At 33.8% G+C, this 19,964-nt stretch overlaps 2 protein-coding genes and 1 pseudogene across 2 annotated transcripts; 1 reads left to right on the forward strand and 2 right to left on the reverse strand.

Moving 5' to 3' along the window:
• The first annotated feature begins 1,228 nt into the window (after nt 1-1,228).
• Nucleotides 1,229-3,991, forward strand: LOC114927217 (auxin response factor 18-like; annotated as a pseudogene).
• A 7,946-nt stretch (nt 3,992-11,937) lies between these two features.
• On the reverse strand, nt 11,938-13,167 carry LOC114927218 (uncharacterized). The gene is made up of 4 exons (XM_029296858.2): nt 12,882-13,167; nt 12,637-12,748; nt 12,505-12,543; nt 11,938-12,396 (listed from the first exon to the last, which is right to left on the reverse strand). The coding sequence occupies exons 1-4, from the start codon at nt 13,013-13,015 to the stop codon at nt 12,307-12,309; spliced, it is 375 nt and encodes a 124-aa protein (XP_029152691.1). The 5' UTR covers nt 13,016-13,167; the 3' UTR covers nt 11,938-12,306.
• A 4,134-nt stretch (nt 13,168-17,301) lies between these two features.
• LOC114927219 (protein S40-4) lies at nt 17,302-18,753 on the reverse strand. Its single transcript, XM_029296859.2, has one exon. The coding sequence runs from the start codon at nt 18,263-18,265 to the stop codon at nt 17,738-17,740; it is 528 nt and encodes a 175-aa protein (XP_029152692.1). The 5' UTR covers nt 18,266-18,753; the 3' UTR covers nt 17,302-17,737.
• Nucleotides 18,754-19,964: the final 1,211 nt, after the last annotated feature.

Genomic DNA, 19,964 nt, shown 5'->3' on the forward strand with positions numbered 1-19,964 from the left:
AACATTATTATAATATTATTAAGATTTGATTATAAAAGTATTAAAATATTACTATTTATTAATAATTACTTATATTAATATTTATATCAAAATACTACTTGTGGTATACTAATGTTTAAGACTGAGCTAAAATTTTTAATAATACAGATTTTGAAACTATAAAATGGGTTGCTTAGTAATCCTAGCTGGTACAGAGATGAATTATTATTATCTAAAATGTAATGTAATACAAAAATGTGAAAAGATTAGAAATTGAATTAAGTTTAAGATGAAATGAAATATTGGTAACAAAAAAAAACATAGACAGAGAAAAGAAAAGGCCCCCTCTGCTGTCTCCTCTGCTGCGTTAAGAAGTGTGGGTCTCTCACTTTGGCCTTTTTATCATCTCTCTCTCTCTCTCTCTCTCTCTCTCTCTCTCTCTCTCTGCTTCCAACCATCCATGTCTGCCATACACTTCGTCATCACCTTCTTCCATCCCTTTCAATCCTTCAACACCAACTACTCTCTTTTCTAAACACACAATAAATAACAATTCTGTCTTCTTTTTTTATTATTTTTTCTTAATTCTCTTTTCTCTTTTCTTCTCTTCCTTTCTTCTGGGTGAGCTTTTTGTGCTTAAATTTTGGAGCTTTGAAGAGATCTTGTTGGGGAGATTCTTCTGCAATTCAGTTACAGATTCTTTTGTTGCTTCTCTTATATTCTCTTTCCTCTTCACTGTCTACCTCACAGACAGGACACACTATGTTTTCCCTGGATCTTGAGCTTCTTTCTTTTTTACGCTTTTGGCAATGTTTCAATTGTAAACTTAAACACTGCCTCTTCCAATTTCAACTCTTCCTTCAAAATTCTCCTTTTCAAGCATCCTCCACAGAGAAAAGAAGAAAAAAATGTGTGTCTCAAGTGCTGTTTCTCTTCCATGGACTTTCACATGGCTCTCGTTCTTCCATGAAAGCTACCCTTTCGGCTCCCCCAATTGTTTCAAAGTTGTGGATAGACAAAAGAAGTCTGGTTTAATTGACAGCAAAATAGGGAAGGAAGCTTCTGGAGTCTGAATTCTTCGGTCAGCAAAATTGGATGGTATTCATAGTTTGCATCCACTTTCTGAGGTTTTCCTGATTTTGTAATTGGCACTGATTTTTATTTACTTTATTTATTAATTTATTTTTTGCTTTTCTTCTGGTTTCAGCTTTGCTGTGAACTGTGATCCTATATGCTTTTTCAGGTAATTAATTTTTCTCTTCTTCTTTTTTTCATTAAAAAAATTGGCTACACCCGATAATTGCTTGTCATGAATATTGAATAGTGTGGGTGAATTAAGGAAAATTGATGAAAGTGTGAGGATTTGATGCAGTGAAAAAGCTAATCTGAGGATGATAACGTTTATGGAGTCAAAGGAGAAAACAAGAGAAGCAGTGGAGAAGTGTCTGGACCCTCAGCTATGGCATGCGTGTGCAGGTGGCATGGTGCAGATGCCACAGGTGAACACAAAGGTCTATTACTTCCCTCAGGGCCATGCTGAGCATGCATGTGGTCCTGTGAACTTTAGGACCTGCCCCAAAGTGGTTCCACCTATGGTTCCATGCAGGGTTGCTGCTGTGAAGTACATGGCTGATCCTGAGACTGATGAGGTCTATGCCAAGCTTAGGCTTCTTCCTCTCAGTGGCAATGATGCTGATTATGGAAATGATGCTGGTGTTGTTGGAGGAGGTGGAATCCATGAACCTGAGGCTCAGGATAAGCCTGCTTCATTTGCAAAGACCTTGACTCAATCTGATGCCAACAATGGTGGGGGTTTTCGGTTCCTAGGTATTGTGCCGAGACCATTTTCCCGCGGCTGGACTACTCGGCCGACCCTCCGGTACAGAGCATACTTGCAAAAGATGTTCACGGCGAGACGTGGAAGTTTAGGCACATTTATAGGGGCACGCCGAGGCGGCACCTCCTAACTACCGGTTGGAGTACTTTTGTGAATCACAAGAAGCTTGTGGCTGGGGACTCAATTGTGTTTTTGAGGGCGGACAATGGGGAACTGTGTGTTGGGATTCGGAGAGCAAAGAAGGGTCTAGGAGGTGGGCCTGAGGCTTCTTCAGGTTGGAATCCAGCCGGTGGAAATTGTCCAATGCCTTATGGTGGATTTCCAGGGTTTCTGAAGGAGGATGATATGAGGCTCTTGAGAAATGGATTGGACACTGGCACAAGAATGATGGGGAAGGGAAAAGTGCGGCCTGAAGCAGTCATTGAAGCTGCTACTCTTGCTGCCAACAAGCAACCTTTTGAGGTCGTTTACTACCCTCGCGCGAGTACGCCCGAGTTCTGTGTGAAGGCCTCACTGGTTGAAGCTGCACTGCAGATTAGGTGGTGCTCTGGAATAAGGTTCAAGATGGCCTTTGAAACCGAGGACTCGTCGCGAATTAGCTGGTTTATGGGTACCATATCTTCAGTTCAGGTTGCTGATCCCCTTGGATGGCCTAACTCACCTTGGAGGCTTCTTCAGGTAACAAACATATTAAACTAGAACAGAACATTACATAGTTCTGAAATATGCTGAATTTGGTAGAAACTATAAATATATATTTGCACATTGCGCTCAATAATGTTAAGAAGCAATTCAACCATACAATGCATGATTCCTAATCAATGAAGTTTGTAACTCTCTTAAGAATATGTTGATAGGTTACATGGGACGAACCAGATTTACTTCAAAATGTGAGAAGAGTGAGTCCATGGCTTGTTGAATTGGTATCAAGCATGCCTGCCCTTCATCTTTCACCTTTCTCACCGCCGCGGAAGAAATTAAGATTGCCCCAACACCCGGATTTTCCCCTTGATGGCCAAATTCATGTGCCAACATTTTCCAGCAACCTTCTAGGTCCGAGTAACCCCTATGGTTGTCTACCCGAAACTACTCCTGCTGGCATGCAGGGAGCCAGGCATGCTCATTATGGTATATCCTTATCAGATCTCCACCTCAGTAAACTGCAGTCAGGTCTATATTCGGCTGGTTTCCCGTCTCTTGATCACGCTGCTACACCAATCAGGGTCCCCAATAACTTACTATTGCAAAAACCCAGCACCAGTGAAAGTGTCTCTTGCTTGTTATCTATGGCGAGTTCTGTGCAATCCTCAAAGAAACCAGATGAAGGGAAGACACCACAGCTTGTGCTTTTTGGCCAAAAGATTCTCACAGAGCAGCAGCTCTCTCTCAGCAGCTCTGGTGATGCTGTCTCCCCTGTTCTTACCGGAAATAGTTCATCCGATGGAAATGCTGATAAACTCAATAATTTTTCTGATGGTTCTGGTTCTGCTCTGCATCAGCAAGGTATACCAGAACGCTCCTCTTGTGAGAGGTTCCCGTGGTATAGGATCACCGTCAAGAAACCGAGGCCGGTTTGGAGACCGGTCACTGCAAAGTTTTTATGGAATCGGAAGATGTAGGTCGGACATTGGACCTCTCGTTGCTTGCTTCGTACGATGAACTGCACAGAAAGCTAGCAGACATGTTTGGCATCGAAAAATCCGAGATGCTAAGTCATGTGCTCTACCGAGACATAAATGGTGCAGTCAAACACCTTGGAGATGAACCATTCAGGTAAGACCCCCTTGAAATGCAAAATTGAAATCCAACTTAAGGCTTGACATGTTTATCTCATTGTCCTTTATGTTATTGTTGCAGTGATTTCTCAAGAACAACAAAGAGATTGACTATTCTAATGGATTCCAGCAGTGACAATGTAGGAGTGTAGTTGAAGAAAAAATAAAACCAATTCTTTTTTACCCTTTTCAATTGTATAGTTGGTTTATCAAATCCTCTATATTCCCATTTATGACCCCTTTTACCCCTTCCTTAAGAATTGGAAGGAAGGATCTGATTTTTGAATATCATACTCTCCAAGATAATTCTTTCTCGATCTATGATCTATCTTGGAGACATATTTTGTATTTTGGATTTTGAGATTTTATTGCAGTGATCATAACTCTTGATCCTTTATTCCTTCTTGCTTCTCAATTTTGACTTGGCACATCTTTGTTGTTCTAAATTTTGTTGAAAGGGTAGAGAACCTGATATAAATAGATTGGTCTGTATTATTGTATTGTGTATCAATTGCAAACACTTAAATTGAAAAAAGAGAAAGTGACTCTGTTGTTGTTCTGCAATTAACCTCAAGATATTTTTACATTTTTGTCTTGTTGCTGCCATCACATACATATAAAACAGTTTCATGTTGCATTAAATTTGGCCCTTAGCCCCAAAATGTATGTAAACATAATAACTCTTGTCAACAGAATAATCAATTGGGGGGTCTTTCTGTTCTGGTTTGGTTGGTGGAAAATTGGTGCATGGTTTTGTTAGGAACTTCACTTTCAAGTCAAATTCAAATATTAATGAGTGGCAATATGGTAGGTTTAATAATATGTATTTATTTTGCTCCTTGTTAAAAATGCAAAAACTAGAAGCAAGGTCTTTCAACCTTCTTATGCATTTATTAATTAATTGCATATTAAACGATATAGTAGCTTAGCACATAAGTAAACCCAAGAAAAATGAGGTGAACAAATGTGAACAAGTTTCAGTTCATGAGACACACAGAGATTAATAATCTTCCCAAAATAATAATGTTAGCTTGGTTGACCCGGAAAATTAAAGCACAAATTGAAGGAAAATATTTAGTTAGTTGAAGGGGCCGGGTGTGTAATCACGGGTTAGAGAAACATATGTACATAGGTAGAGTTGACTTAATGAGAAGTTTTATCACAGGGATCATGATCCATCATTCTCATCAACTAATCACTTGCCACATGGAAAATAATCAATCACAGATAATTAAATTAAACGTGCATGCCTCCACCCAAGTTTCCTAACATTAACATCTAAATTGAGATTTTTGTTGGAATACAAACCTAACACCATTTAAATTTATTTGAAAAACTATGCTTACAACTGTCATTCTATGGGGTAAAATTATCATAATTATTCAAACAATTTCTTTCTCTATTTTTTAAATCATGGTATTGTCCTCTCTTTTTCATCTAAAGAATCACTCATGGAAATTTGAGTTAGGAACGTTAAACGTTGCGTTTGTTTATAGAGATAGGACACTAAGACAAAAATACTGAAACACAAAATTGTATTTAGCAGATGAGACATGGACAGAGATAATATTTCTAGAGACATTGATTTAATATATTATGTGTCTATCCTGACAGGAAGGACACGGAGACACTAACAAGGGACACAACTTATTTTTTATTTTTTCTTTTATTATTCTTATTAATTTTTTATAATTATATTTTTATTGTTATATTTTTCATCTCAAATTTTTTAAATAAAAAAATAAAAATAAATTAAATTTTTATAATTTGTTCTAATTTATCACTAAATAGAATAAAAAAACACAAAATTTTATGTCTCTGCATCAGTATCTTATTCTTTCTTGTTTTCATTGTTTTGTTCTTAGAAACAAACACAATAAACATCTTTTTACCAAATTAGTAATACTTTACAAATAGATTATTAGCTAATATTACTGATAATTTGTAACCAACAATAATAGATACAAATCTAGAAGAAAATTCAACGAAACACAGGTCCCATGGTGATGCCGCAAAGTATGGATGGATTATATAATTAATAGTTTTAATGAAAGAAATAAGAAAAGGAAAAAAAGCACATATGATAGCAAAGCATGGGTGGTGATATCGGGATTGTAAAAGGCAGAGGGAGTTGTCAAACACAAAGTCAATAATAGGTTAGATTCCGAGCGTGACAAGCATAAAATAATGCTATTTGGTAACTAATATAAGAAACAGAAAGATTATTAATTAATTATATGGACTAACAAGAAGAAGCAGAAGAGAAGGGAGACACATTATTCCAGTTTGACTCACTACACAATGACACAAGACACAACAAAACAAATGAAATAAGATAAGATAATATTTAACAAGGCACACGTGAGAACGTGGGGCCATGCATGGTAAAGTAAAGGTAAAGTTAAAGACTTGTTTGGTAATACCTAATAATAATAAAAAATAAAAAAAGTGGGTTGCTTCACGTGCGGCTGACATCATCGACGGTGCCCTTACGCATGTGTTGCGGCGGGTTGGCTGCCGGGCTGTTTTCTTCTCTCACTACATTCAAATTCATAACATCATTACAAAATAATTTATAAAAATTAATTAATCAGTTAATATTTATAAAATTTAAAAAATTACAATTTAAAATAAATAAATTAATTCTCTAGCATTATTTATATTAGAAAATATACTTTACATGAGGGTTTTTTTGAGTGACGTTAATTAACAAAAATTAATCTAAAAGAGTTAATATTAAAAAATAAGGAGTTCCATTACCACATCTCTAATGCAACTTATTATTAATAGAAGTTAATGCACATTTTACTTTTTCAATGCGTAAAAGAGTTTATTCTAGCAATTCTGTTATCTTATCAATAATATTTCTACTAATTTCTGCTAATTTTTATTTATAATTGTATTTAATAGAAGTATCATTATAGATGTATCTAATAAAAATATTTTTTTTATGAATATGTTTAATAAAAATATTTTATAAATATATTTTTTAGATATATTTCTTTATATATGTGTTTAAAATATAATAATTAATTATTGTTGACAATAAATTAGTAGATAATATATTGATATACTTTTCCTTATTCTAGTTATACATTATTAAAATTTATTGCTTGCACGTGATTTTTTTTTCATTTATGCGTATAGAAGGAAAGTAATGAATGACTAGTTGTGTGCGTTTTTTTTTATTTTATTATATATAAATTTAGATAAAAGCATCAAAACCCAGTTTGTACATTTTTCTAAATTTTAGTTGGAGCTTAGCTAGAAGCATACATGAGTAGAAGTGGGGATGTTTGGACATGTCCAACCTTGTTTGTCATCGTATTTATTCATCATCACATGTCACCCAAAAAAGAAAAGAAAATTCCATGGAACCAAGCTAAGCTAGCTAGGTTGAAGCTTCCATGTTCAAAGCATTAAGTGTATACAATACAACTCTAGGAAACTGAGAAGACAGAATCCGAAACACAAGGATCCCTACAAAACAAATAGATCTTGAGTTGGATCATGTGACACAGCTTATGAAGAAACCGTATCATCAACGACATCTCTTCGTTAATTGCCTCAATAATTATTATATGAATGTGCCTACAACATCACACACTCATACATATAGAGAAAAAAAAAAGGAAAAAGAAATGACTGCATATAAATTATATATACTTTGATATCGAAGTGAAGATATTTAGAATAAATTATTAGTGTATGAAAAGTGATTTGTGTAGAAGAAGAATAGAGATCGATGGATGGAGGAAATTAAACAAGAGGAAAGGTGACAATAAGAGTTTCCTCTTCAGTATTAATAGTATTTCTTCATTCATTCAGGTTGGACTAGTCTTGTTTTCAGGACCCACCATTTTGCCACCAAATATGGCATGCTTTTCTATCCATGCATGATATTAAACAAACATAAATAACTCACACTCTATCTCCATGGCCTGGTTATAACCTGAACTTAACATGGCTTTACGATCTCGTCAAGGAAACGTCAATTTCCAAATGAAATAAATAAGAATATTAAGAAGATAAAAGTAAAAAAAGAAAAAAAAGGAAATATTAAAAGGAAGTAATTAAGTGGGCCCGCCCTAGTTGTTTGAATTTGATGGATCCAAGTATATATGTGCCTCATTTGCATTCAATGTACAGTTGCTTCCATTCTGTCCTCTCCTTCATGTGTATGGCTACTATTATCTTTACCATCTTAACATTGTTGTTGACACTTACACATACCTCTTTGATTTCTTGTAGGCATTCTAACTTTTTATTGATATGGGAGAGGAGGAGAAGTGGACATAAATTGATTAAATCAAATAATTAATAAAAATCATTTATATTCAATATTTTTTTTATAAAATTAAAAAAAGTTGAGTTTTTATGATAGTTGTTACGGACCGAATCCTCAGATCCCGCACTCAGAACGACCTCCGACTCGGATACTTGGAGTTGGCACCACTCTTTCTTTTTAAAAGGCTTAAACTGGCCTCTACATCTTTTAACCACTATTTAAATTCAAATATTTCGTTTATCTTAGCTAAATAAGATAAGACGATGAGATAACTTCCATCAAGCTAAATATAGGAGAGCCAAAGCCCCTTCAAGTACGTCATTCATTCCACACACTTTATACCTTTTAGATCCATACTGACTTAAATATCGGAGTGTCTTTACAGGTACTACCCCTCATTGCTCCAATCAGACGATTTGACAACTGTCTCGACCTGCAAGTTCCCGATCCATCTCACAATCCGTATCAGAGACTTTCAAAACATTGACACCGTCTGTAGAAACTGAAACATTGTGACGGCATGACTGATAATCCCAAAAAAAATTCCCAAGCCACCACCATAACTCACACACACGAAGCCTAACTCCTGAATACCGGGAGACCATCCTTCCCACCCATGGAAAGATAACAGGCATTGTACATCGCCAACCAATCCCGTCCCAGCAACAACTAAAAGAAGACAACCGCCCACCCTACAAAACCTGGGCCCCCGACGGCTAGGGAGAAAAAGTAGTCCAAATAATTCAAGAACTATGCCTCCGGGTGCAAGACCTCGAAGGTCGGGTTACGACCAAGGAATGGTATCACGCGGAACACGGAAGCCATGCGACTTCCAGAACCCGATCTCATCGTGAAACCAGAAACAACAGGTCACCCGAATAACGACACAGCAAGAGACACGACTGCAGCATTTTCTGGGACCCGAAACGCCGACGTGAAGAAGACGACCACGGCTCCACCGGAAAACCAAGCGAGCAAGAAGCGAACATGTCGTAGTGGGAGCCACCCCTTTCACCGAAAGAATTCTAAGAGCCAAGCTTCCAAAGGGCTTTGACAAGAATAAAACCTAAAATACAACGGGACCAAAAATTTTCAGGAACACCTAACGGCCTTTGAGGCCAGGATGAACTTGGAAGGAGCTACCAACGCGGTCCAGTGCATGGCTTTTCCAGTAACCCTGGCCGTCCTCGCAATCAAATGGTTCAACGTCCTCTCAAATGGCTCCAGAACCAGCTTTCATGATATCTCCACAGTGACCGACGACATGGCTACATACTTCGTCCATGAAGGATGTTGTGGCCACCACGTAGGAGGGAAACGCTGGCCCAAAAAATCGTCCGATCAGGCTACTTCTGGCCTTCCATCATAAAGGACTCCCTATAATTAGTCAAAAGTTGCGACAAGTGCCAAATCCATTTCGATTTTTACCAAGCCGCCCCACAAAAGCTCAGCACCATAATGGCAGATCGGCTCTTCGGAACATGGGAATTGACCTCGTCGGCCCTTTTCCACAGCTCCCAGGCAACTCTGACACCTCGTCATTGTAATCTTAAACAACAGAACCCAAGTCGCGGGACACACCACGGTAGAGGAAAATGCGAAATCAGTAGATTGAGAAAATGCGAAGCAATGTGAAGAAAGAAAACTAGGGAAAATAAAAGAAAATAAAAAACTGTTACAGAAGCAAAAGACCAAAAACACCCCAAAGAAGATAAAAAGGTGAAAGGCAAAAGCAGAAAAACAACCCAAACATCCCTTCACATTAAGTGTCATTATGACACCTGGGAAAGCGTAACTGACGAAACCTCTCCCGATAAAAACGACGAGCGCATGTCAAAGCGACCAAAACCACGAAACGGTTATCCACCCCCAACAGATGACGCACCCTACTCCCAACCACGGGATGGCCCAAAATTTTCCGAGTTCCGAAACTCGACTCAAAAAACCAAACATAAATTACAAGCCTCTCTAAACACAGCAATGGAAAGTGACGACATCAAACTCACTAAACTCGCCTACGGACCTAATTTTCGGGTTTCATATCAGAACGGCCTCCAGACCAGCCACACAAACTCGGGCTCTCTTCCAGCAGTCCAAATAAAATTACAAACTGTCTCAACTCGCAAGTTTTTTATTCATGTCACAATCTATACCGGAAACTTTGAGTACAATAGTACATATCAGTCTGTTGACTTTGTTCTTCAAACAATATATAATAATGGAAGAGTTTTAAGTGTACTGAAAACACTAGTATTCTAGTTGTTTTAACCGTTGATCTGAATTATAAAAAATATATATAATATATATATTAATTAAAATCAACGGTTAAAACAATTGGAACACCAATATTTTCGATACACTTGAAATTTTTTCTATAATAATACATCACTCGTTTTTCCGTAAGAGAATGGAGAAAAAGGAAAATTTTATAGTTTTAAGGACTATACCAAATAGACCACACACTTATGTTGAGTTGTTCCATCTTTTGCCATGAAGGTCACTGGTAAGCACTATTGTCACCCTTTATGATACAAAATGAAAATTGAATTTAAGTATAATATATTAAAAGAATTTCAAGTATACTAAGTACATTGGTATTTTTATAATTTTAACTGTTAAATTTAATTATAAAAAATATATAATATATATTAATTAAAATCAACATTAAAATATTGAAATATCAGTATTTTAATACATTTAAAAACTTTTCTAATATATTATTAGCTGTTTTATAAACGGACATATTTGAACAACACAATTATCAATTTTCTGCTGATTAACCACTACCACTCGTTGGATATATTTTAGATATTGAATTATCTGGTGCCACCCTTGTGTCTATATGTCATGATGGATAAGATATACTTCATCATATATGCAGCCTATTATTCAATTAAAATAATGTTCATCATGTGTGTTCACAAGATGCATGTATAAACATGTTACTTCCACTATCTTACACAAATTGTCAATAACGATTTCATTGAATCTTTTTATTCTAACAAGTGTGTTTAAAGGTATTTGTTTGTATAAAGTTTTTGAAAAGAAACTTTAACAAGTAGCTTTATAAATTTAAAAGAGAGATGATGGGTTAGTTTTTCTAATTTTCTTTTCTTCCTTTTACTTTTTTAATTTTAAAGTGGGGCCCATGGAAGCAAGAGGCACAGGAGGAAGAAGTCATTATCTGGGAAAACCGTGTGAGAAGGTTATACAAGTTTTTAGCCAAAGTAAAAGGGCTTGAAGGGGTCATCCAAACACGACATAGATTCTGATGACGTGTCTCCATCACAGCCTCGTGCGGGTGGGTCCCATTTCCAATCACTCACAAGCTACACTTGATAGAGACTTTACCACTATAACTCTATTCCACTTGTGTTCCATTTTTCTTCTTTTTTCAAGGGAACCCCAACAATCACTCAGCCTATTGGGCTTTTTTTAATCAATTCTTGAAGGTTTTATTGGGGACATGAATCTCTGGAAACTTAAGATATCTACAGAAAAAAAAAAATGTTGTCTAATACATTATTTGAAAGATTATTTGCTATGTCTAGGATTGGGGCTGTCCAATCCACTTGACAAAAAAAAAAAGATTATTTGCTGAATTACACAAGATAATGAGAGTTCTGTTTTTTTTTTTCAACTTGTGGCAGTGTCAAACAAGGACCTAATAAGTGGCCCATTAGATTGACAACTGGATGCCTAATTATTGATTTGGAATCAATGTAAGGCCCTACATGATGTCCAGAAATAAAAGGCCCCTACACCATGTCCTTTTAGAGAGAAGAAGAAGTCCCTACACTTAACAAAATCGAAGATACCCCCTCCCCTCCCCCCGGAAAAAATAAATAGTACATCATATATCCCAGATGGTTGGTTTATACATAAAATTGAGATTCTCTCCATGGTAAATTTCACTTAACAAAATCAATTGTGAATTTGCACCATTGGTTGAACATTCTTGTGATACATATGTTAATAATACTTAATAGTAAAATATCACTTTATTTTCTCTTATTCAGAAATACTAAAAGGTTAATCATTTCTGCTCATAAGTCGACTAACACATCAAATTTTTAACATTCTATCAATTTCGAAACACATGCATTACATCATTTGTGTCAATTTTCTTGTTATGCTTTCGCTCGTTTCCTAACACATATGAGGCATACAAAATGTTGCTATTTCTTCTCTGAGGTAAATAAAACAATGTAAAACTATAAGGCATAATCCAGAGGAGAATGACCTGATGATAACAAAGTGTGAAGATTAGTATATGGTTCATGTATATTTTTCATTTGGTGGATTCTTGTTTGGTGACTCTGAGGTGAAAACGTTAGACCAGAAATCCTCTATAAGTCTATATAGCAGTGGTTGAAAATAAACAACTTGAGGTGAGGAGAAGTTGATAATAAGAAGTCTACTTGACATCATGAATGCTTTCTTGAATTGCACTTGAGCTTTTGGTCTTCAACCTCACGTTTCAATGTTTCCAGCCTTTCAAGCAAGATTGCATTCTCCTGATAGGTTGAATGTCAATGTTAGAGCACTCAAGTACAACAAACTTGATATCACAACAACAACTAAGCCTTATAATGAAACTTGATTCATACTTTCTAAAGGCATACCTTTTGCAGGATCTTGAATTTATTATTAGTACCCTTAATCTGCCACATACACAAGTAGAGAATGATTACAAAGAGATGCATAGATGGTTGAAAATGTTAATGTGGAATGAAGTGAAGAGGAAGATAGCATACCCCTTGAAGCTCCTGCAAACACTTGCTTTCCCTATCTACAGCCTGGTCATACCTTAGCCTCCACTCCGCAGATTCGTCCATTGCTTCCCTGTTAGCAATGTCAAACTGTCGCCTGCAAACATCATCAATTGGCAACAAAAACAAGGGGATATTATGATCACAAACTTGCTTTGTCAAACTAGAACCACAAATTACAATCAAAGTGGCAGGAATCTTAAATTATGAGAAAAGGATTGGAAGGTAACCTTAGGAGCTCAGAGTCATCAGAGGAGATGCTGTAGTGAATGGCCCAAAGCCTGAAATAGACAGCAACGCCCATTAACATTAGAAAACCCAAGCTTGCTATGATTCTCCTTCTCTTCATTCTTACCACAACCATATCACACACTCTTTCTTGTGAAAAAGAGTGCAGAGAGTGAGTGAGTGAGTGAGAGAGAGAGAGAGGGTTTCTTATTGATTTCACATTTTGAGGTCCCAACTCCTCCTAACAAGAACCAACCTTGTCAGACACACCACACCACTCACTCACCTACATTTTCTTTCATTTTCTATTGGGCCTTATTGGGCCCATTCTAGGAAGCCCAATCAAATCACGCCTCCTAACCAAAAACTCACTGTCCAAAAAAAACCTAACTACAAACTTAACTAACCAAAGAGATGGAGGTAAGTAAGGTTGCGTTTGTTTTTAAGAATAAAACAGAATAAGATATTGAGAATAGGATAAGATAAGACACTGATGGATAGAGACACAACATTTTGTGTTCTTGTATTCTGTTGGTGATAAACTAGAACAAATTATAAAAATTTAATTTATTCTCATTTTTTTTATTAAAAAATTTGATATGAAAAATATAACAATAAAAAATATAATTATGAAAAATTAACAAGAATAATGAAAGAAAAAAAATAAGTTGTATCTCTTGGTAGTGTCCTTGTCAGGATGGACACAAAATACACTAATTCAATGTCTTTTGAGACATTGTCTCTATTCATATCTCCTCTGCCAAACATAATTTTATATCTCAGTGTCCTGTTTCTATAAACAAACGTAGCCTAATAGATAATAATAATAATAATAATAATAATAATAATAATAATAATAATAATAATAATAATAATAATAATAATAATAATAATAAATATGAAGTACGTAAAGTCAAAATGTAGCGCCAAGTAATTAATGTTATATATGTAGAGCATAGCATAGGGAGATGCCCAGGTTTAGCTCCTTAATTTGCCATTTACTAATGAATGTTACTATCATCATGTATATATATATATATATATATATATACTTACTTTTTGTTCACGAATCTTATCCAAAACTAGATATTCAAATAGAAAACCAAAATATACCAACACTAAGAATTTTCTGTTGGTTAATAATACAAAAGATATATTCTGTGCCCACCCAAAAAGAAAAATAATGGCTAAATAAAAGGTATATTCTCTTATTCTGTCCAACGAGCCATGCATGAACAGGGAAAGTTGTAATTAGGGATAATGCCGAAAACTAGAGGATATAATTGATGTGATCTAACTCTCAACATGAATTAATTAATTATTAATTATAATACCGAATGGAAACGAGGACGAGGTGAACAATCATTGCATGAATATAAGTTTGGGAGAACCCATTCTAGGCAACACGTTACACACACTTAGCTTGACCGAAATTAGATTTTATTAATTAATTAGCTTCCTTTTCCATAGCTTTAATTTGCTTATGCCTAATTCTTGGTCCATTGTTGTCAACGTGGATAATCATGCTATACATAGATAGACGATAGTTTAAATACATTTCTATTAACAATGTTTTCTATGTTGTTTGTTTGCATGGGAGTTCAAACAAGACTCTCAAATGCCAGCTTTTAGTGCAAAGGATCGTTCATTTTCAAAGCAGCAAAGAAACATTATAGTAAAATCACATTATATTATTGTGTTACTAAATTAAAACAAACAAGTTAAACCCTCTGATAATTACACAAACTAACAAAGTTTACTACTGTTCAACTATAGTAATTGATAACTCAAGACAAAAAAAATCATTAAGCAGAATGATATATATTTTAGGAGACTAGCTACTTATATAAAATTAGTAATTAAAAATATAAAATAATTTAGCCATTAATACATTTTTGTGTCTAATCACTTATATTTAATTCACTCGACCAAAGTTGGTGGACCAAGGAGTAGCTAATTAATTAAGGGGAATGTTAGAGGAATAATGATTATTTTAAATAATATGAATAACCATCAATCAAATAAAAATACACTTCACTTTAATTTAATACTACTAATTTAAATTTACTTTTTTAATCTTATTAATTCATATTATTCACACATTATTTAAAAATGTTGTTGATTACCTACACGTATCCATTAATTAATTAAGCCATATCAACGTATCCATAAGAAACACGCATATGACATATCTATCAAATCAAGCGACTGCGCCTCTTGTTTGGTTTGTAGTGGTGGTCTAGGAATTTGGAATAATCCTCTATAAGATGATTATTTATTTATTTATTTATTTGATGATTATTTATTATTTAAGAAGAATATTTACATTACATTTTATATTTTTTGTATTTTTAATTAAAATTAAAATTATTTTTCATTATTTAATTCCTTCTCAATAAAGTTTTTTTTTTAAGTTTCATTTCTTATTTTATAAATACATATTTATTTAGTAAATTAATGTAATCTTATTAACTTTTAAATATTCCTCTAACAAATTTGAAATAAATAAGTGATAAAAATAATAAATTAAGTAAATAAATAGAAAATTATTATTGTAGTAGTCTAAAAAGTAATTTATAATTTATTTTTACCTTTTATAATTCTAGTAAATTTTGAATTATTTTTGGATAAAAATAAAAGAATACTTATTTAAAAACAGAAAAGAATAATATTATGGATAATAATGTTCAATTGCGATTCCTTTAAATGCTGCTAAATAATCTTTCCTCACTTGTCTAATTTCCATTCGCCCATTCGGTACAGTACAGAACTTTCTAGTCCTTCGTCTTTAATTTTTCAACATTGTCCTCTTTTATTTACTTCCAGTCCTGCATCATTATCCTTCAGCATTAACTTAAGTACTAGAATATATTAATAGTTTGCATATATGTTACGAAAATTTTCAAGTATACTAGTATATTAGTGTTTCAGCCATTTTTAGCAGTTGATTTTAGTTATAAAATATATATAATATATATAATTAAGATTAATTATATACTAATATACTAACTTTTTTTAATAATTTAAAAATTTTAACTAACTGTTGGTGCTTTTTTACGTATCACCTAATTTAATAGAATAAGAATAAATTTGTTGGTAATTAAAATTTTATCTAAGAATTTGTTATTATCTATAAATTGTAGTATATATAAAATGAAATTGCGAACATCCATATTTATTTAAGTGTATTAAAAGATAATCATTAGAAGACCAACTCAAGTAAGAATAAATTAATCGATTATAAGTTTTTTTTATTATCTTTTTTTGGTTTCAACAACATCGCACTACCTTGTTTAATTTTTAATTTTTTTTCCTTTTGCACTAATATGTAACATAAAAATTTAATTATTTGTTAAGATATGGTGATATGATGGTACGTTTAGCTAGGAAAGCGATTGAAACATATATTTATATAGTTTCCCAATAAAATATCGACGATTGATATATCGTTATATGGTGGAGTCTAACCCAACTAATACTAATAGTCTGACCCTCTTAATTTATGAAAGGTTTTATAGTTACGCGGTCCAAATTAAATCTCACGTCGACATTTCCAATACAATTCATTATAGTATGAGACTTGCGGGTTAAAAAAAAAAAAGATCTATTAGTATATCACCATCCCGAATAAATTTCATTTCTCTTTCAATTCGACTGAATTATAAAATAATATAATAAATATTGTTGCTACATGGAAATTGAGTTTAGTGTATGTTTTTGGTCTTATCCTTTTATCTGAATGTATGACTCCTCATTTTGAAGGGAATTTTCTTTAATTTTAGATAAAAGACATTCACTACAATAATGTATTATTATTCAAGCTAAGTTATCGAGTTTCATCTAGGACTTTGAAAAAGGGCGTGCAAGTGTCAGTAACTTGGCAATAATGTGAATGTGAATGTGACCGATGAAAATATGAGAGAAATTAGAGGAAATAACGTGAGTGGTTTTTTATGTGATTATGTAAGGTACTTTATTAGCAAAGAGAAAAATAAGATAGAATAAAGTAAGTGGTGTCCTTTATGGGTATGGGAAAAAGTTGAGTATAGTGTTATTGATATGTAGATGAATAATGTTACTCAAAAGTCAGTGATGTTTGTTGTAGCTAAGCAATACCTTTCTCACCAAACTGGTACATACAATTTTAATTCAAAAACTCACACACAGCCGTAGATTTCAGATTTCAGATTTCACACCCACCGATCTGCCTCCACCATTCTTTATTTAATTTCCTCTTATATTATTTCCATTATTCAACCAACCTATCCTAACTCATCATAAACCACCATTACATATGCCTTGTCCTCTTCTTGCTTTTAATTGCTTTCTCGTCTTCCATTTTAATCATTAAATAAGTGACTGCATCGTACACAAATTTATCTCTTTTCAATTCAATTTTTTCATAATGATAATACAATAATAAGCACATAATTAAAGTTGCATTATTAAAATAGTGGATTACAAGCAAGAGGGTCCTTAAAAACTGTAAGACGTACACCCAAATGAATTAAGGAGAAGGGATTATTCTCCTTAATTAATCGTAATCAATACTTAACATTACAATGCAAGCCAACAATAGAAAATTCCCCATACAATTAACAATAATGACACACATGGATCCATCTTTGTAGAACATGATGGAACAAGAAGTATAGTTAATTAATTAGCTGGCCGATAACAGAGGCTAATTAAGTAATAATTAAATGAAACTAATAATAATATAACCTTATCCAAAATTTTCCCCCAAAATACAAAATTCTGGAATCGGATCTATCCAAGTCTCTTCTATACTCTGATCTCTGATTAATTAGAAGAAGAAGATGTAATTAATGAGACTATAATAATGATTAGAAGTTAATTAATCTTCAAAGCCAACTTTCTTCCAAATAGCATTCCTGACACTACGCAAGTCTCTACCTTTGAGGGTCCTTCCAATGCCTTCATGAACAGACAGAGAGGCCCCTCTTGTCTTTGCCAGATACTCGTGTGGGGGAACCCTAACTCCTCCTCCTTCTCCGTTATAATCATCGTCCTCATCATCATCTTCATAATCATCATCATCATCGCTCTCCCATTTCCTATGATCCTTGTATTCCTGCTTTAGAATCTTTGACCAGTCAGGTATGTTCACCGGCAACGAGGTAGCTGCAGCTACATCATGATCATGATGAACAACCTTCCTAGAAGGACCTCTCTTCAAACCAGATGCAGATGATGAAGATGAAGAGAAGCCCTTCTTGTTGTTACTTGCAACGGAGATGTTGTTCCACAAATCAGCTTCATCAAACTCAAACATGGCATCACCCTGTGAACACGATTTTGAGGTGCTCCTTGTTGGTTGAAACATGTAACTTTGCTTTGAAAGAAAGCTCTTCCTAGACGCCATTCAATTCAATCTCTCTCTCTCTCTCTCTCTAAAGTTGATTAGTTGGTTGTTGCTGTGTATGTTTTCCGGTTCCAAGTCTTCATTCACTGCTCGCTGCATATATTTATATTGTTTTTCTCAGTATTTATGGATAAACATTCTTTTATTTTTATTTTAATCTAAATCAGGGTATTGTACCGTATCCTCGGTAATAGCGCCTAATTTTATGCTAAACAAGCTTTTTTAAGAACCAAATAGGTAATTATATATTATGTATTTTATTACTTGATTGTCTTTTAATTTATTCGTTATCCATAAATAAATGATATCTTCTATTATATTTACAAAATATTTAGTTGTTAAATTTATTATTCTTGAATCATTACCATGAATCTTAATATGTATAAAATAATTCACCAATCAAAATTTCTACAATATTTACCATGTGACAACTTAAAATACAACTACCTTACATAATTACATAGTTACATCTCATACTTGATATGGATAAAGCTAGCTAGCTAACACCCTATTCCTATATTTAATAGAAGGGAAATCGTTATGTGTATGTCCTAACATGAAATGTATGAAAAACATTATCACTTTTCCTTTTGTTCATTACTATTATTTCTCTTATCTTAGTTATCATATTCTTGGAAAAACAAAATAGTACATTAAACTAACAAAGAATATATCTTCTTGAATCAAGTTAGATTAGTTTAGTGATTAATTTATAAGTCTGTTTAAATAAATATTAAGTATTTAAATTTCGTTTTATACGTATATTGCAACAAAATCTAATTTCAGTGACCATTTGGAGAAAGTGGTCAAATAGAATTGCTGTTGCTGTAATTCTTACTTTTACATACCAACAGTAAAACGCAACCGCCTCTGAAACACAAACCTGGCAGTGTCCATCACATTCGTTCCACGGCGGTTTATGAAATTCGAGCCATTACTTACTTAGATCGCTTAATTTCTCTTTCGTTCGCACTTCTCGCTAGTTCCACTACTCACTATTATCTGCCATTACCAAACCTAGCGCGCCCGGAACCCCAAGTACAATGAAAAGAAAATCTTCATGCAAAACGAAAATCTGCAACGAATCATTACTTAGCAAAACTATACGCATTTGTTCCTGTCCTTGGTAAGCTAATTGTATTTTTCTTTGTTCTTTTCTGATTCAATTTTATGCTTCTTCTAGTTAATAATCACTGATAACCCATTATCTTATTCTCTAGTTATTTCTACTTCTTGTTCATCACTCTGAATGCACGAATTTCTCTCCTAGAAGTGCAAATTTCTTTAATTTAAGGTTACTCTATCTCTTTCTCTATTAGAATTTTCTTCCCTCTCTATTTTTCTTACGCACAGTTTTTGCTAGATAATTTAATGTGTAATTTTAAATAGTGTTATATATAATATGATCACATAAGTTTTGATTAAAAAATATTGATTAATTCTGTAAATAGAGTGATGTCAAATATGGAAATATAATATTTTGTTGCAAGAATAACCCAAAAAATAATTAATTAAAATCGTGTAAATGCAACAAAGTAAATAACATGAGCATATATTTTCTGTGTTTGTTGTGGAGTTTGAAGCACAAGTGAGGGGACACTAATAACAGAATAAGAGAAAGTAAGGTTAGAAATTGGGTAGTAAAGGAGAGACAGAGTGAAGTGAAAAAGGTAGAAGTTACAAGTTCTATTTTTGTGAC

Source organism: Arachis hypogaea, unplaced genomic scaffold (assembly GCF_003086295.3).
Source record: "Arachis hypogaea cultivar Tifrunner unplaced genomic scaffold, arahy.Tifrunner.gnm2.J5K5 arahy.Tifrunner.gnm2.scaffold_59, whole genome shotgun sequence".
NCBI classification, from domain to species: Eukaryota; Viridiplantae; Streptophyta; class Magnoliopsida; order Fabales; family Fabaceae; genus Arachis; species Arachis hypogaea.